At 41.3% G+C, this 24158-nt stretch overlaps 2 protein-coding genes across 3 annotated transcripts; both read right to left on the bottom strand.

Annotated features, from left to right (window-relative positions):
- Window positions 1-658: 658 nt before the first annotated feature.
- Window positions 659-16021, bottom strand: LOC311275354 (uncharacterized protein). Of its 2 annotated transcripts, none has more exons than XM_084383823.1 (6): window positions 15237-16021; window positions 7047-7474; window positions 4984-6970; window positions 2668-3453; window positions 2168-2282; window positions 659-1509 (listed from the first exon to the last, which is right to left on the bottom strand). In XM_084383823.1, the coding sequence occupies exons 1-6, from the start codon at window positions 15599-15601 to the stop codon at window positions 1303-1305; spliced, it is 3888 nt and encodes a 1295-aa protein (XP_084239949.1). In that variant the 5' UTR covers window positions 15602-16021; the 3' UTR covers window positions 659-1302. The 2 variants fall into 2 exon arrangements, with proteins under 2 accessions (XP_084239949.1, XP_084239950.1); XM_084383824.1 differs by having other exon boundaries at window positions 2668-3435; window positions 15237-16019.
- Window positions 16022-16754: 733 nt separating this feature from the next.
- Window positions 16755-23904, bottom strand: LOC311249037 (glycerol-3-phosphate acyltransferase 4-like). Its single transcript, XM_084339717.1, has 13 exons — window positions 23723-23904; window positions 22360-22645; window positions 21507-21576; window positions 21115-21412; window positions 20928-21002; window positions 20299-20388; window positions 19964-20057; window positions 19736-19851; window positions 19225-19280; window positions 19050-19135; window positions 18837-18965; window positions 18617-18696; window positions 16755-17922 (listed from the first exon to the last, which is right to left on the bottom strand). Exons 2-13 carry the CDS (start codon window positions 22498-22500, stop codon window positions 17754-17756), a joined length of 1404 nt encoding a protein of 467 aa, XP_084195843.1. The 5' UTR covers window positions 22501-22645; window positions 23723-23904; the 3' UTR covers window positions 16755-17753.
- Window positions 23905-24158: the final 254 nt, after the last annotated feature.

Here is a 24158-nt window from a genome sequence, read left to right as displayed (position 1 = left end):
AGACACAACGTCTGAATGTCAAAGGTTCCGCTTGGTCCTGTCATAAGAACGTACTATGCATTACTTAACGAATGGGAATATGGCTCAACTAAACAAGTCTCTTCAACACAAGCTCACTTTTCTTTTTGAAGAGATTAATCCTAAACTAGTAAATACACAAGGATCTTCACTGATAAAGATTGTTTTTTAGATATTAGGAACTGTTAAAGGTGCACTATGTAGTTTTGGAAAGGAAATACAAACTCACAAAAGGTACAATTTTAAATATTAATAAGGTCATAATATAATCTCAGACTTATAAATATACTATTTATATACAATTAAATATTATTAACAAGTACAATGCTTTATAAACAATTCATTTAGCAATTGTAGAGGTTTATAAACTTCATAATAGCCATCTAAATGTTTTTAGATGAGCTACACAATATTTATCAACCATTTACAAAGTATTATAAACCTCAGTTGAAACTTTACAATAAACAATTGCTTTACAAATGTTTACAAAGCATTTCAGTGTCTGTTAACAGTGAAATAACTATTAACTAAAGTTTGGTTAACCATAAATGTACCAGATATATAAAGTGTTGATAAATCTACTGTACATAACAAATATCTCAACTTTATCTAAGATATTATTTCCAAAAATGCCAAGATGTGATTTTGTCATAAAAGAAAAAACGTTTATTTTATTTTGCATATTTTAATACCATAAAGCAGTAACCTCAGTACAGTGCAGTGATTCAGTGGACATCATGTTAATAGTGTAAGCTGGATAAAGTGCCTTTGGGGTTAGTAGAATCATGTAAACGTTGACATTCAGTAGAGCAAGAAGCTTCTATCAACATGACTAGTGCATTATCATTAGTGCATAGTTGTAACAGTAAAATAAGGCTCTTCTTCATACCGGAGATATCTCCAGAGGACAGGAAGCTAACAGTAGAAAATACAGTAATTTAGTCTGACATGTTGGCAACATTCAATATTGCTGGAAAGATTTATATGCTCGACAGGAAAACGGTCATAACAAATATACAAAAGAGGTTGTTTCAACGTCACACATTTACATACTGAGGCAAAATATTGCTAAATATATAGAAAAAATTTTTAATATGTAATATTTATTACTTATTATAATCTTTGATTGCAAGTCAACTGAAAGGCTGAAACAGCAGCAGTTTTCCAAAATACATTTCAACTCTAATCATTTTTTGCCAGTATGTTGAACTTGAACTCTTAACTGTTCAAACCTTGTAAACCTAACCTTTAACACTGGGAATAAAGTGTCAGCTGTTCATCCACCTAGACAGTTTTCTTCAGAGAGTTCATGGACATGAGGATACTCGGTGACTCTTCCATAACGCGCACAAGCAGGTTGTCGATATACAGCTCCAGCTCCGATATCTTCTTATCTCTCCCTGACAGCTGGTTGTCCTGCTTGAGCACCAGAGAGATGAGCTCCTCCCGAGTCAGCTGGGAGTACGGCCCTTTCAGCTCAGTGTCCTTTGCCTATGAGAAAACAGAAAACATGGAGAATATGTATGTGTATATTGAACACAAATAGGACACAAGTTTATGTTGGTTCGAAAAGAAATCCTTTAAAAAAGGAGACATAGTATGCTTTTTCGTTTTCCTTCAGTGTTTTTTATAGGCTGTTGCGATGTAAAAGGTCTTGTAAGTTAAAAAGCTCAAAATCCACGGCAACAGAAGCTCCCATCTCCCACAGAAAACACTGCTCCCGAAACGCCTCGTCAGTAGCCCCGCCTCTCCGTCACCATTTCATTCATTTGCATAATTTATGCCTATATCCAGGGGTAGAAGCGAAGCTAACGAGAAACTGAAAACACGACAGAGCCGACCAGAGACATGGTGAGCGGAGTTGGCTCAGGCTTGTGTGAGTTGACCAATCAGAGCAGAATGGGTATGCAGGAGGGGGCCTTAAAGAGACAGGAGCTAAAACAGAGCGTTTCAGACAGAGGGGGAATACAGAGCTGCAGCGATGGACAGCATGGAGGAAACTGATGTGTTTTTTGAGCATTTAAGCTTGTAAACTGATTCCAGTAGTAACCCAAAATAAAAGAATGAACCTGAAAATGAGCATAATGTGTCTCTTTTGAAAACCACAGCAATTTTGATTAAAAAAAAAAAAAGAAAAAAAGAGATATACCTTTGTTTTCTCTTCAACTTCACTGTGGATTCCTGTGGATTTGTTATCCATTTCCCCTTGAGCAACTGCGAGAGGCTGCTGTCCCAGAGGATTAAGGGGTTTTACGGGTTGAAGTCTGCAATGACCAAAAGAAAGAAAGACTTAAGCACTGTCTGGATGAGAGTGAAATGAAATGGAGTATTGGTTTAGTAAGAGATGTTTTTATCATTTAACGAAAAAAAGATCACAGAGTAACGCTAGTCAAAGAGAATACAGTAGTTTGTGATGATACTGCAAGCTCACATCAACCTTATCAGATACAACACAGTTAATAATACAAGTGAAGATGAAGGAGTTCAACGATGAAAGATAAATGAGGATGAATCGAAATGAGGATGAAGATGCTACATAAGCAATTTGCAACGTGATGGATATCAGGAACTGGTGGTGTTTGATCTATTATATATGAAGACATGGACGAGCGAAAAGAAATATTCTGTTGAGGAACTGATCAGTCTCACCTGCGTGAGGTCACAGGAGGCACCTCCTTCTTCCCACCTGCCTCCTGCGCAACAGCCATCGCAGGCTGGGACTCTTGTACTGGAGCCTCCTCAGGGTCACATGGGTGGGTTAGACCATTGTCATGTGTGGCCACACCTGTATCATGGCCTCCTTCCGTGTTTTGGTTGATTGAAGTGCTCGATGTGGCGTCTGTGGTTGCAGGAAGCAGGGGAGCACGGGCCTTCTTTGAGGATTTGATTTTTGCTTGAGAGGCGGCATCTCCATCAGCAGCTTGTGACACAGCTGGAGGCCCTTGTATTGAACCGGTAGTATCTTGGGCTGTGAGCTCATTTTCATCCTCATCATCTTCAAATGGATTTAAGCCATAAGCAATCGGCTCTTGTTTAGCCTCGGAGCTACTTTTATTGGCAATCTTGCCATCAGAAGACAAGGCTTTCTTGGGTTCAGATGGTGCAGAGGGTGCAGGGCGTTTACCTTGACTTTGCGCCAAGCTCTGGGTGTTCTTTGCATCTGTAGGAGACCGATTCAGAGGAGCGATCATTTGCACCGAGCGCTGAGGGGGGACGCTGACGATTTTGGCGTCTTTGTCTTTGCTCTGCTTGTTAACTTGTACCAGATGTCGCGTAGATCCATCCTGACTCTGTCCCTCGGCTTGATTTCTTCCTGGAGGCTGAGGAGCCGGTCGTTTCTCCCGTTGACTACTAATAAGATCCTTTTCATCAGTGGAAGAAGTCTTGCTTCCTACCAATGACACAGCAGGTTGACTCCTGGAAGAGAGACACAGACTGCATGATATTTAAGCAGATGGAGGCATTTAATTGAAAGGAGTCTCATAGGGAAGACAATGTACTCTAATGTGCTTTCAGATACATGAAGACGTTCACCCGCCTTGAATAATAATCTGAAACAAGTCATCAGGGATGTTGATGAGACAATTAAAGATGGTAAAATCTTGTTTTGCGAAATTAGAGGACAAACAAATTTGTCCTTTTCTTGATTTGAAAAAGTAAAGGTAATGTAATGAAGTAAGATGGATTATAATAATATAGGAGAACCTTTTAATATGCCAAGAAACTCTCATCCTGAGATCACTGTGAAAAATTAACATCCACCTTCACTGTCACTCTAAGTAATTACCCATTCTTCAAAGTCTGTTTATACGACACCCGATGTAATGACGTATGACTACACAATGAGCCCACAATCTCAGCTGACAGAAGAAACCTATCCTTGCTCACAGATACGTATCGGTCTGCACGCTCTGAACAACTCTAACACACACACACACACACACACACACACACACACACACACACACACACACACACACACACACACACACACACACACACACACACACACACACACACACACACACACACACACACCAGAGCTATGCAATTTTCATGATGGTGTCAGGTTTAAGTTGCGTTTAAAAAAAAAAGAAGTGCTGTGAAGAGTTGTTGTCGTGACCGACTCGAAAACAGAAGATAAAATACTTTCAGATAACATGTAAATGACTCTGATGAAGATGAGATAAAGTCAGACATTCAAATTTAGTTTCAATACTTTGCCTTTCTCTTCCTGGTCCTGTTAGCTACTGATAACACAGGCAGGTTAAGGAGTTGATCAATGCGAGGTTCAGTACAAGTTCATCAATGAGGTTGAAATGGTTTTTCACGCTGTAGTCCTTTTGGCTCTTTAGATTTGGTCCGCCAAATCCCGACTGAAAGTATCTCAAAAATCAGATGATGAATGGAAGTCTGACATTCATGGCGCCACGAAGATGAATCCTACAGACTCTTACGAAATCCTCATTTTAATGTCCCCATCAGGGTGAATTGCAATAACTTTGCTGATCCCGTCGCCATGAATTAACGTGTTGGACATTTTTTTTTTTTTACCAGATACCTGAAAATCTAACAATATTCCCATTGTATTTAGTGCTAATCAGTTAATGTTAGTATGCTAGCTTTTGCTAGCATTAAGATGGCGGACCTTATACCTGCAACATTAGCATTGTAGCCTGATCATTATAAGCATCATGCTTAACTGGCCTCAAAGAGTCACTTTAGGCTGTAGACTCCCAGTCTTGTGCTTTTTTTGACACATAAAAAGGTGCAGGGTTGTGCAGAACCCTGATGAAGGTAAAAAGCCAAAAAGTTCTGGGAAATATAGTATGGTACACATTCATGAAGAGGAGAAAACTTTCATCCAAACTTTAATTTGGATGGTGTTGACTATGCACACAACAATAACAGTTCTGTATGCATCAGTGTTTGTGCTCGGTGTAGTACGAGATGACATGAACTAACCTTTGTTGGACCGTCGACACCGCGGTGCTGTCAGGTGCAGCAGGCGAGTTGGGATTCTCATCAAAAGGATTATTCGAAAAGTCTTCATCAAAAGGATTCGTAGAATAGACTTCTGCAGAGCTCCCTACTTGGGATGTTCTCCCTGCAACTTTCTGTTTTGTTTTATTTCCCCTCTTCTTCTGTTCTTCAGCATTTCTTGCAACTTTTTCCAGCTGCCTGGCTTTCTCCTCTTCCTCCATTTTTATTTTCTCCTCTTCCGCTTCTCTGCTCCTTCTCTCCTTCTCCATCCTAATCTTTTCCTGCTCTTCCTGTCTAATTCTCTCCTCTTCCACAATTCTTTTCCTCTCTTCTTCCTCGCGTCTCCTCTCCTCCTCTTTCCTAATCCTTTCCTCTTCCTCCCTTTGCTTTTTTTCCTCTTCCTCAATCCTTCTTTCTTGCTCTTCTTTTATCCTCTTCTCCTCTGCCAACTTCTCCCGCTCTTCTTCTTGCCTCCTCTCCTCTTCCTTCCTCCTCCTGTCTTCCTCTGCCCTTACCCTTTCCTCTTCCTCCTTTCTAATTTTCTCCTCTGCCTCAATCCTTTTCCTTTCTTCCTCCTCTACTATCCTCTTTTTCTCTACCAATCTCTCATATTCTTCCTTTTCTTTCCTAGCCTTTTCCTCCTCCTCTTTCTTAATCCTTTCCTCTTCCTCCTTTCGCTTACTTTCTTGTTCCTCTCGCCTTCTCTTTTCCTCACGCTCCTCTTCAAGTCTTCTCACCAGCTCCTCTTCCTCTCGTCTCCTCCTCTCTTCCTCCTCCCTCCTAATTCTCTCCTCTTCCTCCTTTCTTACTTCCTCTTCTTCAATCCTACTTCTTTCTTCTTCCTCCAGTCTCTTCTTTTCCTCTGCCAATTTATGCTCTTCTTCTTGTCTCTTAACCTTCTCCTCTTCCTCTTGTCTCCTCAGCTCCTCTTCCATGCTAATCCTTTCCTCTCTTTGCCTTCTTTCTTCTTCCTCTAGTCTCTTCTGCTCTGCCAGTGTACGCTCTTCTTCTTGTCTCTTAGCATTCTCCTCTTCCTCTCGTCTCCTCTGTTCCCGAGCCATTTCCTCCTCCATCCTTATCCTCTCCTCTTCCTCAATTCTCCTTCTTTCCTGTTCCTCCAGTCTCCTTACTTCCTCTTCTTCAATCCTTCTCCTTTCTTCTTCCTCCAGTCTCTTCTTTTCCTCTGCTAATTTACGCTCTTCCTCTCGTCTCCTCCTTTCTTCCTCAGCCCTTTCCTCCTCCATCCTAATCCTCTCCTCTTCCTCTCTTTGCCTTTTTTCCTCTTCCTTAAATCTCCTTCTTTCTTCTTCCTCTAGTCTCCTCTTCTCCTCTGCTAATCTTTCACACTCTTCTTCTTCTCTCCTAGCCCTTTCCTCTTCCTCTCGTCTCCTCCTCTCTTCCTCCTCCCTCTGAATCCTCTCCTCTTCCTCCTTTCTTACTTTCTCCTCTTCATTCCTTCTCCTCTCTTCTTCCTCCAGTCTCCTCTTTTCCTCTGCCAACCTTCGCTCCTCTTCTTGTCTCGTCCTTTCTTCCTGTGCCTTTTCTTCCTCAATCCTTATCCTCTCTTCTTCCTCTTCCTTGATTGTCCTCCGTTCTTGTCTCCTCCTCTCTTCCTCCTCCTCCATCTTAATCCTTTCCTCTTCCACATCCTCTTTTATATCTTCGACTTCCGCCATCTCTTCCTCCTCCTCTGTCCAGGGTGAGTATTGCCTCACTCCTCTGAGGGAATCAACAGATGGAGGAGAGCTGTCGGGGACGTCCTCCATGGATCCGTGTCCTGAGCTGGCCAGACTGAAGTTCGAGCCGATGCGAGCGGTCCGGGCCGGCGGCTCTTCACAGTACACATGACTGCCATTGATGCACAGGTTACTCTGTTCTGTAGTGGCGTGTTTTTGTTGACCGGAGGAGGAATCTTTGTTGTCGGAGCTGCCTGAGCGTTTGTGTATCTTGAACTTGAACTTCTTTTTACCTGGAAGGACACGAGAAAGTTAACATGCATGTAATAACACAGAGGACAAGAGAAAGTGAATTAAATCGCTCCCGACCTTCAGAGGGATCCACATTCAGACCGGATGACTGGCTGCCGCTCAGCGGGGAGTTCTTCCCAGGCAGGACAGACATGGACTGAGACATATTCTTCTGCAGATTAGACTTTGGAGAAAACAACGACTTCATCTTGTTTTTCTTCTTTTTCTCCTCCTTTCCTGGAGCCGCCTCAGCGTCCCCGTTCCCCTCCTCCTCGCTGTCGGTCAGAACCTGAGTGAAGGATGGCACCACGGTCGACGCAGCATCCGATTCTTTTTTCTTGCCACGGACTTTGTCCTTGAACTTGCCCAGGCGGGATCTCGATTTGCCGGCAGCAGAGAGGTCAAACATGCTGGCGGTCATGTTGTTTCTCATGAACTGGATGTCGACGAGCACCTCCCCTCTGTCTTTGTCTGCCTTGCCGGTCTTGTCTAGCAGCTTAAACCATCTGTCAAAGAGAGGCATCTTATTAGAATAACAATTTTCAGGCATGATCCCAAAATATCTGATTAATCTCAAAAAGGTTAAAAACTTCTTAGACCTGCATTAGATATTTTGGACACTAGGGGGCAGTGGACACAAGTTGTGACCACAAAATTAGAGCCTTTAAATTGGTATGTCAAACTTAGAGGGCGACATTCATTTGGAAGCAATATTCACTTTCCCATTAGCTCCGTTTTCAGTCGCTACCTACTCCTCCTACTTATATCTAAAGTTATCATGCTTCACACACCATTTGCTATAACAAGGTTTCGCCCAGAAAAGACTTCTATTAATGGAGCAATCATTCATCACAATGTCGTCTACTGAGTGGTTTAAAGGAATCACAGACACAAAGACTGAGATTCATGTGCAGCACGCTGACGTTTAGTCCTCGTCAGTTTCTTTGTGGAAACTATGATCCATCCAACTGGAGGTTGACTCAGAAGTGACTTGAATGTTTTTGGAAAGTCTGCGAGGCTCTAAGAACAACAAGGAAGCACACCATGAAGGAAAGTTTTTCTTGTTTTAAAGAAAAAAACTGCCCTGTCTGTGGCAGCCTCGAGTTTATGAATGCTTGTACTGTCTCTGTAATTGTTGCATCAATATTTGACAGCCTCTATGAATGTTGTTCCTTTTCCCTCTCATGTCTCACATGAACAGATCTTAATAAAAATAACTGCTTGAGGATCAGACCTGTTCCTGTTACAACTACCCAGCGCCCTGGAGACATGCGTCAAACTCAGCGTTACTGCATATTTCTCAGACATCTAACCCTGCAGACAGTCAACTGACCGGTCTGCTCCCTGAAGGAAGAAGGTTTTATCTTACAAGATTAGTTTCTGCACCTCACAAAACTTAAACAAGTCTGGTTTACAGGGCATCAATCTGCTATTAACCTCATCATCACCCTTTAAATGTACTGTATGTGCCAGAGAGGAAGAGTTAATGCCAAGAAACGACCAAGCAGGGTCAGATGTCCTTGTCCTTGGTTTAACCACCACATTTAGATACAACTGGGACAATTGACCAACATCAAAACTGGCTACAACCTCAGACTAGCAAGTTAAAATGCCTTAACAAGAGACGTCCACTGAGACCAGGCTTTGTCATCTTTGCACTGCTTCTGCACCTGTGTCACGGTCCAGTACTGACAGAAGGGTCCTCGAATAAGCAGAATATCTTCAACAGAAGAATGAAAAAGGAGCAGTCAGCATAAAAAGTGCCTATCAGGCAGAAAATCTGAGGTCAGCCCGCCACTGAACAAACAACTCCAACTGAAATCTGAATTCCTGGGGAAATGAGGAAATGAGGAAGGGGCCGTGTGTGCACTTTTTGTGTGTGTGAGTAAGTGTGTGTGTGCGTGGGCATGCCTGTGTATGCAAGAAAGAAGACATTTCTGTGTTGAGGCTGCATCATTCTGTTCTTGCATTATGAAACAAGAAAAACAGAAAAAGTTGTGATTAAAATATATCCTGTTCTGTTTGTGTGCTATAAACTGCATTTTTTACCCTTATTTTACATAACACATCCTCCTGAGAGGCCACTGATGCGTACTCAACTGAAGACAGTGCCTTCCTCTCGGTGGTACCGAATAAGATATGTTGTTGAAAGTCGTCCTCCTCCTCCTCCCTCAGGAATGCTTCAGATGTGGCACAAACAAATTAAAAGGAGGAAAAAGCCTTTTCCTGGAATTCGCAAAAAATGGATGAGACTGTTGTCAGAGCCCCCCTGCCTCCTGCTGCTGTTGAGTAATGGGATGTGATTTGCAAATTTCAGGCTTTGACATTATAAATATTCCACTGTGAGACTTCCTCATGATTTGCCCGTTGAAGAAGAAAACACTGCTACACAGATCATACACTTATTTATCATGCAAATAAAAGGAGACCTAAATCACTTTTAAGTGCTCATAAAAATGGAAATGCAAACACGCCGGCCGGGCAAACTCCCTAACCCTTTGAAAATCATAGTTTGATGCTATAAAGCTTTGTAGATCAGGGAGGAACTGCAGAGTCTGGTATTAACTCTCAGGTTTATGACTGTGAGAAACCCGTCTCAGATATAAGCAGTCATGAAAGATACTGTTAAACTGAGAATAGGCAACTTTTTGCTTTAAGAAGGTGCAATATGTAAGGATTGACCACTTGCCAAATTGCACAAAATGCCAATTTCTACATAATGTTGCTTTAAGAATGTGCTACTTTGGCAATGACGCATGCAATCTTCAAAGTAACTAGTAACTAAAGACATCAAATACATTTAGTGGAGTAAAAACTACAATATTTGCCTCCAAAATGCAGTGGAGTGGAAATATAAAGTAGCAGAAAATGGAAATACACATGTAAAGTACAGGTGCCTCAAAATTGTACTTAAGTACAGTACTTGAGCAATTGTATTTAGTCACATTCTATCACCAAGTGTAAGTATAATTGTATAAGTTGTATATAATAGTAAAGTATTAGTATAGTATAAGTACAGCATAGTATTAGTGTAATAATAAAGCACATTATGCTTTATAGTGCTATATTACAGCACAGCATTAGCATAGTATGGTATAGTGTAGTAAAGTACTAATATGGTATAGTACAGTATATGGGTTATTACGGTATAGTAATGCATGTTGTACTGCGCTATAGTGCAGCACAGTATTAGTATACTATGGTACAGGGTAGTTTAGTTTAGTAATAGTACATACTATAGTATAATAGTATAGTATATTATTAGGATTATTACTCTATGATATGCTGTGTGAGCTTTGTTGTGATATAGTATAGCAGTGTGAGGTACGGTATAGTATCAAAGTACTTCACTACTATAGTTAAATATAGAATAAAGATACTAATAACACTGTATGTTATATGGTATACTATGCAGTACAATCACAGCCCTGCCGTTTGAACAACCTCCATGATTCTCTGATGCTGAATCATGCCACTAACAGATATGCACATGCACAAGTACAAAAAGAGAAGAAGTAAGTTAGTTCGGTTTAAACAGAAAGGAAGTTGCAAAAGTGTTTGGGCGTTATCTGGTTGGGGTAGTAAGCAGTGTGCAGCAGGAGGAGCTAAAAATGCCTTTCACTGAACAACGGCCGCAGGATGATGCTGATGCCCTTAAACCCAGTAATCTCACACTCCTGTGACGAGAAGAAAGAGTTCTGCTCTGCTGTACAGACATAACCCAAAGAGGATAATACATGACTCAACATTTTGTCAATTTATTCTACATTCTGCACACGCACACACACACACACACACACGGACACACACATCCTTCCTTGTGAAGCCTGAACGACTGATAAGACAATACCCAGAGCGGCTCTTATCACAGAACGCAGCTGTGTGAGTGGGAGAAGAGCTGAGTGAGTAAAACAACTCTACAGTGATAATGTCCAAGGACCAGAACTGTCCAGAGTTTAGTCTTTCACTCCATATCTTAGAGTCAGAGCGCAGGAGTGAAACTGTAGTAGTAATTACATTTCCAACAAACCAGCGGTTGAAGCGAACGTCATTTTCAGGCCAAAATCAATCACAATACAGGCTAGAGTACACACGATGTCAAGATTCTGAACAGAAGCTGTAAAGGAGGCTTGCCTTACTACATTTTTTAAATATCCTTACACTTTACAATTCAATTTACAGTTTCTCTGTATCTGGGGTTCAAAGCACAGGTCCTGTAATGCTTGACCAGACATTTATTATTCCATGATAAATGGACAAACTCCATACGCTGCAGATGATTATGTAGTACAATAAAAAGCTCAACACATCCTCATACCTGAACAACAGAAAAGGTCATTTGCAAATGACTCCCGAAATGACATTTATGACTGTTCTCTAAACGACATGATGTAAGTTGCTTACCTGCCTGACATTTCCTCACATACATGACGTAAATGAAGTACATTACATAGTTAATGTTGTAAAAACGGTCGCTGTTTGGTTACCAAATCTACAAAAAGATCATGGTTTGGGTTAAAACAAGTACTTTACATTAAGTACATGACATAAATAACATAAGTGCGTTAAGAAACATGATGTTACTGTACATTATGCATGTGACATTAGTTCAGCATATAACAGAAGTTAAGTCAGCTCTGGTGAAAGACTTGGTGAAAGTCCTGTGCTTGCTTCAGGCACCCAATCTACCTAGGTTCACACAGACCACAAACAGCGGTCTCTTGGATTAAAGTCCTGTGTTTCACCCATCCATCCATCCCAACCTCCCTCCTATAAATGGACTTTCATGCCCTTTCTCCTCTTTCTGACTTCCTCATTTGCTACCATCATAAATCACCCGGTCCACTAGAGGTCACTTTCAAAGTAAATACTGGTCATTTTAACCCCCTTAAACAATCAGCTAGTGCTGTTGTTTGTCTTTCGAGGACGAGCTGCCAGTACAGCTACTGATGGAACGTGTGCTGCTTTGTAAACAGTCATGATTCAGCTTTTTGCTCGTAGCCACGAGTCTTTCTAAATTCTAATGGTGCCAATGAAAACCTTCTCTATGATAATCGTCTTTAAAATTAAGCAAACAAGAGTCAATAACCAACAATTAAACACAATCATCAAGTGATCAAAGACTTATCAAGAACATAAAAAAATCTACATCAGATGTCTTAAAGTAAATATTATAAAAGCAACTAAAGTCATCTCTAGTCACTGTTAATTTCCACCTGTGCTGTGTTTAACTTTCACTAACAGGACAAACAACGCATGTTAAGAACAAGAGCAAAAAATTGGGTGAACATGCTTTGCTGAATTCAGCAAACACCTCAAACAGTAGAGCTGTTGTACTGACATGTTGTGGGACATGTTTGTCTTTTGGGGGTCAGTGCACTCGCCGTGGTCTCGCTCAGAAAAACTGACCTTGCTAGACTGTCACTGTTGGCATCAGTGTTTGTTTTGCATTGATAAAAACAGTCAGGAATGTGAGGCTAAAGCTGGATTTAACCTCAGAGGCAAGGTACATTCAACAAGCACAGCTGAAAACAAGCCGAGTATTTACTCAACTCTGGCTGGAGCATGTCTCCCTATCCTATCCAAGTGATGGACATGGTAAGAAGTCCTCATGAAATTCGATTCATTTATGCTTGCACATCATCTGATCCCATATCGGATTTCTGAATGCCAAAAAGAGCAGATGTGATCTCTGCAAAACCCCTAATATGCACAATTAAACATGCAGCACACAGCCAGGTGAAGTTCAGCCCAGCATGCTGAGAGTTGGTACACCAGCCAGGCCGAATGATATGAAAAGTTATTTGTGCCCAAATGCATTTTAATAACAGTTCATTTCACGCCCTTGAATTTCATCTCAAATGTATTTTTCACTGTGGAAGCCACAACAAACGCTCATATTGGTCGACCGCTTGCTCCGCGTTATAAAAGGTTTGCTATAATATGAAAAGACAGAAAATCTATATTGTTTTATAATGACAAGAAAAACATGAGCGGTAATGAGCCACAAAATCAAATCTAGCCTCGGCATGGACTATATTACAATTCATGCAAAGACCCAAGACAACACAGAGCAGACAAACCCACAACAACAACATATAACCTTTGTCAAGGTGGAAGGAGGAAGTGTGTGTGCGTGTGTGTGTGTGTGTGTGTGTGTGTGTGTGTGTGTGTGTGTGTGTGTGTGTGTGTGTGTGTGTGTGTGTGTGTGTGTGTGTGTGTGTGTGCGCTTTCAGACAAACAGGTTGGTATGCAGCCTGCTTTTGTATAATACCGGTCACACGGCGGGGGACTAAAATACTCAGAAACAGCTTAACACAACAAGTCATTTTTACATTCTTACTGAATTGCAGACATGGCTGCTGGGTGTTGCGTTTCAAATTTCAGATATCTTGAACTAAAATGTGAAGAGAGCAGGATATTTTCTGCATAAAAGAAGTATAATCATGATTATTGAAGCCACGCAGGAGGACAAGCCAGGCATGTGAAACCTGATCACTGTCATTATTAGAACAAGCTCAGGAGAGACGGGTGTGAATATTTTGTACAGTAAAGCCAATCATCACCTCATTTAAAACTGCACCTACACTGCTGGGCGTCTCTGAAGCATAACAAGCGAGCGAGCCGAAGTTTCGGGTGGAATCTGTCTGACGTTGACAAGCTCAGTCAATGAGAGAGTGAATCCTTTGAGTCGCGTCCTTCGCCCGAGTAAGTAATGCTGATTGGCATCCTTGAAGGCCGCTGCCGAGGGAACAAATCCCTTAAGCTGCAGTGGAGCGAGTGGGCAACGTTCACAAGTCAAACCCACCAGAGCGGGTCTGTGCAGTGATGCGTGGCTGTGTGCATGTGCGTGTGCGCTCGAATACCTCACCTCAGTGGAGAAAAAAGGTGCAAATATCACACAGGGAAACCTGCAAAGAGCCTTTTCAAACGCACGAATTAAGGGAAACGTACTCATATGGCAACACTAATCCACAGTTTTCACAGATGCTGCAAAATTCTCCCCATTAATTTTTTTTAATAAAGCATGGTGTGTAATTATTAGGGATTTATTAGGGATTATGGAGTTTGGTCCTGCAAGACCACAAAGCTGCAGTATGACTGACAGAAGCAACCAGCAGTAACTCCCTGTGGTGCAGACAGGAATCAAAGTTTACTCAGTCTTCATTTTGCCTTCGTGATTTCCTCAAGAATTAGATATTGCACATTCATATTAGCTTTTCTAAAGGAAAAACTACAAAACAAGACAGCGGTTGCTGGCCATAAACTATAATTCCTTAAAGATCCCCTTCAGAGATGAATACTGGACCAGGATTGGCTTCCAAACTGTATGTGATGTCACAAATCATGCTCATAGGCCCAGCAATCACAGAGAAAACAGCCTTGTAGTGCCGAACTCTGCACATACATCGTTCTACACAGTGAAGCTCAAAAATTCAACTGTATGAGCAAGAAGTGGTTGGCTACTTGCTGACAGAGAGCACAAAATCAATTAAATTGGAAAACAATCTGCAGATTTATCACCAAGGAGGATATATTTTCACATGTTTTTTGTTTGGTGGTTGGTTTGTGAGCAGGATTTCACACAAACTACTGAACAGATTCCCACAAAACTTAGACGGAGGGTGTGTCTTGGCCCAGAATAGAGCCCATTAACTTTTGGTGCAGATTCAGAAATTCTCTCACTTTCTTAAAGATCGCAAGATAGGGCTCTTCTTTTGACAATACTATTCATTTCTCAGGGAATACTGCATGGTTCTTGATGGAAAAAATAATCTATTATGGTGAAGCAGTTATGGGTGACACAGGGCTATCCGGTTTGATATTGGATGAGGCTTGATTGAATTAAAGGGCACCGTTGGGAGTTGGCTGAGGTATGTGCTCTACTGAGTGCTATTACACTATTTTTCACTGAAATGATATACCCTCTTATAGAGCTGCAATTATGCTTAATCAATTCATCATTTCAGTCATTTCTTAAGCAAAAATGTCAAACATCTGCTGGTTCCAGCTTCTTAAATGTGAGTATTTGCTGCTTCTCCTTGTCATTTATGACAGCAAATGAAGAATCTTTGGGTTTTGGACTGTTGGTTGGACGAAAGAAGCAAACTGAAGATGTCACTTTGAGCTCTGGGAAATTATAATGAGTATTTTTTCACTTTATTGGAACATATTAACGATTAATCGATCAACTGTGAAACTGATTAATCATAATGAAATTAAAGGCGTTGCAGCCCTGCCCTGTGACTCCCTGCTGTGTGCACTTACTCGGTCTTGTTGCGGGTCTTGTCCTCGCTGAGCTGCAGCAGGTTGATGACAGCCTGTCCCAGCAGCTTGTCTGGACCCACCAGGGCCCGGTGCAGGACGTGGACATGCAGCGTGGATCGCTCCGTGCCTCCTCCTCCACCTTGCTGCTGCTGCTGCTGCTGCTGCGGCAGGTCGAAGGTGGCCTCCTCCTTCCAGACCGGGGCCACGCTCTTCTCCACCACCGAGGTCTGGTACTTCTCCTTGCCCACTTGCATGACCGCGTACGCATCGTTGGTGCCGCCTTTCCCCTTTATCCTGAGGCCTCTGGCTTGGAGCACCGTTACCTGGGCGCTTGCGGGACACCACAGCTGATCCGACAGGGACATGCTGACACCACTTGTTGCTGGATTAACGCGCACAAATTAAAATCCAGAAGACAAACACAGCGGTGGTGTGTCTACCACCATGGGTCCACTGGACAGAAGCAGGAAAAGTTTTCCCGTGAGCTCGGTTGAACTTGAGGAAACAGCTGATTGGGCGTGGTCACACCGACAGGGGGCCTCGGTTGAGACAAGACACTCCCCCAGATTACATGACTGCTGTAACACACTTGACACTCAGCAGGCTCATTCACACCCTAACAATCGTTAACTGGAGACAAAAGGCCACACCTGATGCTTGTTGACACCTGCCACAGAGCATCAGATCAGCTGCTTTCAAGCTAGGACAAGCCTGACTGATTGATTTGACTGAAGATGACAGTTTTCAATCATCTGATCCCTTGATTTGTTCTGTGTTAGCAAATGTTACTATGTCCTATTATAATTTATAGTCCCTGTGACAGCCTCCTCCTTCCCCTGTCTACTATCTCTCTGATCTAGGTCTGCAAACCTGAGACCCACGCTGTAATAATTGTGTTGGAGAGAGGACAGGATACCTGACAGGTCCAGATAAGGTTCATATGGTTGGATTTAGTTTCAAGTGTAGCTCCAGTTTGAATCTTAATCAGGCTGCATGGATCAGGTGGACTGAATGAACCTTGAATGTGTTTTATTTGTCTGTTCGTGAACTGTGAAATAGATTATTCCCTGCATTCTCCTCAATGTTAACTGGGATAAACACTCAAATCCCACGAACCTGGCTAGAATTTGGTGCTTATGGTGTTGATTTGTATGTTTATAGTTCAGTAAAATGTCCTGAGTGGTTCCTGATTGAACACTGACTCCTGCTGTTAAAGAAAGGGAATGAAGTTAACACAATTTCTCTTCCTCTTCATCACTCTAAATCTCAAATGTTTCAAAGAGTTTCCTAACAACCTGAGAAAAACAAACGTCCTACATAGGCATCGTGGAAACGTTTGATCTCAATTACACCTCTTCTCTGGTGCCCAGCACAGATTAGAGGTGAAGACATATATAGAGCTTTGAGCCAATTAGCTCAGTGACGCACAAGCGCTGGCACTGCCCAACTGTCTGACTGTGATGTAACCGCTGTAGTACTAGGGACTTAAAATAGTCCGTGCAGGTATTTACAAACATGGCAGTTCGAATATATTTTTTTAATCAGACATACAACAGGCTCACATGGCAATAAAGGATAGGCAGAAAAAAAATAAGGTCACAGTAGGAGTTCTGTATACTAACTGTTCATTTGGTCTATGAAGTTTGTTTTCAGAAGTCACGATTTCAATTCTAAATTGAAACTCGGTTAAATTGAGCATTCAGTTTCAATCAAAAGCATGACTGCAGTTTCTTCCATGGTTGTTTTTTCTCTCCTAGTCACCTACTTGTGTCTGAAGAAAAACAGAAACAACACCTTCAGCCACAAGGATCAGACATTTTTGCAGGTAAGGAAACAGAAGAACCCTTCTGCCCTCTAGTGACTCTTCTTGTCTTTGAGTTAAACAGTTTGTTCCAAATGACTGGTAAAATATTGTTATTACATTTCAAAGGAGACCTATTACGCCCTTTGTTTCCTTTCCTTCAGTGTTTTATATAGGCTCTTGTGCATGTGTGAGATCTTGAGAGCTAAAAAGGTAAAAGTCTGCACCAACAGAAGCTCCTCGCCTTAAAGAGACAGGAGCTAAAACAGAGTTTCAGACAGAGGGGGGATGCAGTGCTGACGCTCTGGGCAGTATGAGAAAACTGAGTTGTTTTTGAGCATTAAACACATGTAAACATATTCTATTAGTAATCCAACATACAATTATGAACATGAAAATGAGCATCATGTGTCTCCTTCAAATAAATGATTTAAATCTGACCAACCATAGTGTGCGTTAGTGTGGTACATTTACAAACAAATATGGCAGTTATGACAATCTAAAGTTAAATCGAATCATTTCTCTAATTTCGTATTATACAAACAATGTTAATACATGTAGATTTTACAGTACAAAAACATAAATATCAAAACATAAAACGCAAATGACACAGTTACAGCAATTATCAACATAAATTCCTATCTCTGAAGATTCACATTCACCGTTATGTTAGCTGTCGCTATATGAGATGTAAGAGTCGTACATCCACCGTGTCTTCATTGTCCATTTGTTGAATCATGATGTCTTTTATTCCCCACTGAATTTTCCTCCTCTAAACGTTTGTTGTGCCCCTGTTCCTGCTCACCTACAAGAACTTTACTGTAAAGTTTCTGCTGCTCTTCCTTAAAGGCATCTTTCACTTTTGCTCGTTTCAGCCCTCCATCCCTGAGAGCACACAGGCAAGGAAAGAAAATAGTATTAAAAACAGACTCAGCAGTGTTACACAGAGCTACTTCTTACACAAAAAAACACAGGGAATATCCACAATTGCATCTCTGGGGTGTAATACTGCACAGTTTTTGTCAAAGCTGTGAATCAGCATCTGTGGTTTGGCTATAAACCATTCAGCTTTACTGATGAATATCATGAGTTAAGGTTCATTTTTATCCACCTGTTTTTATATGCGTTTTTAATTTGTGAATAAAAAAAACCCTCAAAAACTTGTATTTGTTTTCTTTTACCTTGGCTGAGGACGGAAACTTGATGATTGATTGAAGAAAAATGGGATAAAGTATAAAGGAAACAGAGCAAAAATGGCAGCAGACAAAAACATGAGATCTGTGCAGAGGAGATTGTAACTTTCCTCAAATTACCCACTTGAAACAAACATATGCAATATTTTCATCTCACATTTCTTGCCACTATTTGAGGTTTGACTAGTGCTCTTTTATCTCTGCTATGTTGTGCTTGTTGCGCCCACTTCTTCTGCAGTAATGGAACCTGACTGCAGAATTATAACACCTACTGTTTATCTTGAAGAACCAACTATAATTATTTGCACAACAGATGGAAACATGCATAAATTTGCATTTTTCTAAAAAATTCTTCACATTTGGATAGAAACCTGCTACTGACTCACCAAATGAGATCCACTAATCCTCCTTGTGCAGCTATGGCTGCTTTTACTCTGTTGGCAAACTGCACTGCATCCTCTCCTTCCTACACACAGGCAATAAAAAAGAACAGGCTGAGAAAAGGTGGGAAAACTACTCCAGTAGATATAATAAACACCCTGAAGATTTGGTCGCTTTGATAATACACTGAACATTTCTTTGTTTGGATATGACAAAGAGTTTCACCTCTCTGTTCATTGGCGGCAGGTACCAAACGCTGCAGACGATCGCCCAGCTGCTCATCATCCTCAGCAGATAATTCACCATGCCAAACTTACTGCTGTTCCAGAAAGCATCACCAAACAGAGGATCATACTGCAAGACAGACATACGGACTTATCAGGCGTAGGTAGGAGCAAACTGAGCAGAACGGAAAAAAAGACAAAGAGAAGTTCACACCTTAATGGCAACCGGATAGACGGTGCAGCCAATTTCAAAGCTGCCCTTTTTGAACATCATCACTGATGTGTTGTTGATGCAAGTACCTGTAGGAGACACAGTGTGAAGCTTTCATCAGCACTGAACAAAATTGGTTCTGCATCTGTGTTTTGAAGAATTATATCATCATACACACCCTCAGGGAAGATCAGGATGGGCTGCTTGGTTTTGTCAGCCACATGATCACTGAGCCTAAAAATTACAAAGCAGAAGTGATCTAATTATATAAAATAAAAATCTTTCCATTGGCTTCACTTCAAGAGTTTAAGTCCAATGACATTCAGATCCAATATGGACAGCGGCTATTATAGAAACACTCAAATGATTATGTACTCATACTTCCTGGTCTATGGTTCACTACAGTACTTATAAATGAAAAGAAATGTAGTATATACTGCTTTCTTAAATGCCTTTAAACACCACACTGCCAAGGTTGACAGTAGTGTGCAAGCTGCTACATGCTTTCCAGTTCTACATTATGTTATGGAAATGCTCAGAGTAAAGTTCATTGTTTAATTGAAGAGATACATACATGCTGGTATGTTATATATTGAGAAAACGTTTCTTGTAACACATTCTTAGAGCAAGGATACAAAAATGTGCCATATAAAGCAAAACTAGTGCAAACTGAGAAGTTGCAGTGTTACCTTTTTGCCACTAGATGTCTGTCTTTGACTTCTGATCTATCAAACCAGATGTGAGGAGAGGACTTGACCATGGCTCGCTGGACCATTCCCAACAACCCTCCATGAGCCTGGCCGATCTGAGAGACGGGTTCAACTCAAGTTCAGCTGAAAGACACAATCTCTACTCATCTCTAATACTCAAAAAAGCTGAGTTATTAATCATTCATAGAGAAACACAAACTTTTGTACCAGAGAGTAGCAGCCATCGTTGGCCAAGATGATGACATCAATGGGGGTTGTGTGATTGGCCACGCAGATACCGCCATTCTTCGGTTTGTTCTCTCTGAAATCAAAACAAGTTTGTTTTATACACACATACAACCTGGTGACAGGTGAACAAATATCCAATTCTGAATCCTGAGGTATCTTTACATCACCAAGTTCAATGCTTGCCTTTATTTGTAATGAAATAGAGACACTTAGGAAACTGTCCACTTGTGAATATCACTCTTCTGGTATTTTATAATGTTTTCAATAAATCAAAGTGTCTCTGAAGAAGCTGCAGAATATTAAATATGTTGTACCTGTTATGATAGGTGATGATTGCTGTGAGAGCTCTGACACAGATGCGGTAACACATCAGATGAACCTTCTCGCTCAGGAAGAACCTTAACCTGTAGACATACAGCATAATGTATGAAAATTAGTTTCAACGATAGTATTAACTTTGATATCAATTAATCATTTCAGTCATTTTTAAAGTTCATTCCATTTTCAATTCTCAAACATTCGCTGGTTCCAACTTCTTAAATGTAAGGATCTCCTGCTTTTCTTTGTCATTTATGACAGTAAATGAAGCGTGTTTGGGTTTTAGACCGTTGCTCGGACAAAAGAAGCAATTTGAAGACGTCACTATGAGCTCTGGGAAATTGAGATGAGCGTTTTTTTTTTACAATTATAGATTGAAAGATTAATTGATGAATCGTGAAAATAACCGGAAGATTAACCAATAATGAAAATAATCATTAGTTACAGCCTTACGCACTTCTGTGTCTGTCAAACAACTACTTCAAGTTTCAAAGGAGCAGAACAATCCCTTATAAAGCACAAAATAAAAACATGGCTGCTCATAGCTTTTGATCATCTGTCTATTCTTGTTACAGGGACCTAACGTGAACTGCTTGAACTGTGATGAAAATCAGGGGAAACTTACTCTCTACTTGGTAAAAAGCCCACCAGTGTAGTCAGGACTAGAATCAGACTAATGCCAGTAGCTGCCAGAGTAACCCTGCAGAAAAAAGGATGTATAGTTGACACAACATTAACCAGTTTCTCACCCAATCACAGCCTTTGCAGTATGAGATGAATACCGCATAAACCTGCCTGTGTGCTGCTCTGACCTGAGTGGCAGCAGGATGCCGTAGCGGATGAGGACTCCCAGGCCCCAGAGGACAGTGAGCCTCAGACTTATATGACGGAAGTTGTAGTCGCTTCGAGTCAGCAAGTTCCAGGTCTCCAGTTCCTGGGCGGAAAATCGCTTAGTCACCTCGTCATCCACGATGCTTTCCACACCTCTGCGGCAGAAGTAGAAGATGTCAGCCATCTCAAACTCCGGCTCTGAGTGCAGACAGCTGGCAGAACCCCGGAGCTCCTGGATCCCCTGCTGCAGAGATGATGGTGGTTCTTTGACTATGATTCCTACAATGAGAACACACGGAAGAAAGACAAGTCAGTGGTAAAAATAATACGGGTATAATGAGCGTTAATGACTGACACAATTTTGAGATTTTACCACTGCTATATGGTTTATAGAGTTGCTGATTCTTTTCCTTTGCTTCCATCTCCATCCTTAACGTTGCCCACTAGTTCAAGAGAAGAAACATTGAGTCAACTACATTAGAAAACAAACTTTAAAGTTGGATAAGAAACAATAAGTAATGCAGGCCTCCAGAGTTCATTCAAGGTTGGGGATATAGAGAGATATCAGAGTGATGAAATTAGGTAACACAGTCTCTGGAGACTCGTCTAGTTTCAAAGCACTTTGTCTGACTTATTCAAGCACAAATACCTCCTGGTGTTTACTCTGAATAAAAACATCAGTGTGTATTCAAGAAAGGCTGTAGTCCATAGAAACCAAACTATTCACAATAAGTGCACACTCAGCCTGCCTGACATAAAGCTTCCTGTTGTCTACAAACACCACACACACACACACACACACACACACACACACACACACACACCAATGATTCAGATTCAGATTGATCAGTTCCAGGGTCTCAAACAGGCCTCATCCAGGGCCCCAAGATAACAACTCAAAGGGACTTCATCCCCGGAGTGTAAGCACTCCCTGCAGTATCTACAAACCTCATATGGTAGTCCCATGGCTTAAAGTCTGATCTCCCAGGGGCTTGTCCCAAAATCCAGTTCTCTGAGGAGAGGGAGGCAACAAATCGCCCTAACAGTCCCTCTGAGATGGGAGAACCCCCAGGGTCCCATCCAACAGGGAATGCATTTTTTCAAAATACAATATGTAATCAACAAAGTGCATTTTCACTTCACTGACAACATACTGCATGAATACAAAGGACCTTGATTTTGTACCCGTCTTTTAATATCATGCATTAAACAGATGCTAAGCTTACCTCAAATATCTTGAGAAGTGTCCTCATGTAGAGTCTGCGAATACCAATAGAGACTCCAAGTACAGCCGGCACGATTGTAAAGACAAACAGAAGGGTCAACCACACAGTGATGGAGATGCTAAGAAACGTTAACCAAGTCATGCTGCTCGGCAGCGGAAGAGACAGCAAAGAGACTGCACCCCACGGCGAAACCAGCAGGTTTAGGACAAGCCTTCTGGTCCGTCTGAAGTCTCCGTCTCTGAAGCTGATGATGAAATGTACATCAGGAGTGACTCATTGTCTGCGTCTGACAAAGACAGCACAAAATATCAGGATCAGTCATGAAAAGTACAAAGTCCCTGTGCTCACTTTCAGGTGTTGTGTTCTACATTGTGAATCACTTTAAATAACCCTTTGAGCAACAAAATACTGCTGATGGCCTACATATAAGGTTGGTTTTCACACACATTCAAGCACCCCTGGCCACAGTTTAATAATAATGTTATAGTATAATTTCCTTGGCATCAGAACTGAGTGGTCTACTGCTGAGGGGGACTTCTGTTATTGAAAGAGACAGTTATAGTACAGTACTTCCCCGTAGTACAAGTGCATGTTTTGAAAGATTCAAAATTACTTAGATATGTGAATCGTTTGTGAATTCACCATCATTTTTTCTGACAGCATACTTAAGAGCGACTCCAACCTGAAGTAATAGCTTTTGCTCACAGTTGTAAATTGACAGCTATTTGGAGTAACTCTCAGAAACAAAGCTGGTGAATGCAGAGGAAGTGACTTCAGTTCACCTGTTAGCTGGCTAGTGTTTAATGTCAAATTTTGTGGGTTACCAATTAAGTAATTAACTGAAAATAAAGCTGTGTGAAATTCAAAGCTAGTTATATCACTGAAAACTCAAAATGTTCAGTAATGGTGGCTAGTTCTGGAGTAATGACGAATTCAGAGTAATACCTTAGTTTACTGGGATACAAACATGCCACTTGTGTAAAAACAATTAAACTACAGTAGTTATAATTCAAGGCAAAGGGACACCAATACATAACACAGGATTAAGGCTAATTAAGTGCAGTAAGCGGTCATTATGTAGTTTCTCTTAGCTATATTTAACCTAACTTGAGAACAACGCATTTAAGCTAGTTTATTTCTATTTAAAGTTGAATTAACAGCAATTAATTGTAGATGCATTTAAACAGACGTCTACTTACCTCAAATGAATTGTCGTTAGGAAGTTTAGCTAGGCATTAAATAAGTTTATTTTGTAACATGCTAGCTTAGAAGTGAGCTGCTAGGTTAGAAATGCTCACTTTGACCCCAGGCTAACGGCTAATAACGTGTCAGCTAACGTTGCTGGGTAACTAACGGCTCTTACCGTCCTACTCCTGCGCCCGAGGAGGATTGAGGTGACAGGCGGTGAGGTAGTCCTCCATCTGGACAGCCCAGGGTGAAGTACAGGGATCTCTGACTCCGTGCTGCTGGATTTGCAGGGTTTTAGCAGCATGCTACAGCCACAGGCAGAGTTGTTAGGAGTCGTCATGGCAACAGGTGGCCAATGAGGGCTGTTGTCACTGCACTGTTGGCCGGACATGGGCAGTAATCTGATTACAGTGAGGGGGGTCCCATCAAAGTCAATCTGTTGTATGAACTGTAAGTAGGCACACTGACCCTGACTGTGTTTAATACGATCACACAGGAAAGTGACAACATTTGGAAATAATATTAAAGCCTATAGGAATTATAGTAGTTATACCATTATTATACTGTAGTATCAATACCAGTGGTTTAAACACTACTACTACAGAAGACTT

The sequence above is a fragment of the Pagrus pagrus genome, assembly GCF_965226575.1.
Source record: "Pagrus pagrus genome assembly, chromosome: 19".
In the NCBI taxonomy this organism is placed as follows: Eukaryota; Metazoa; Chordata; class Actinopteri; order Spariformes; family Sparidae; genus Pagrus; species Pagrus pagrus.
This window is presented reverse-complemented; position numbering and strand designations above follow the sequence as displayed.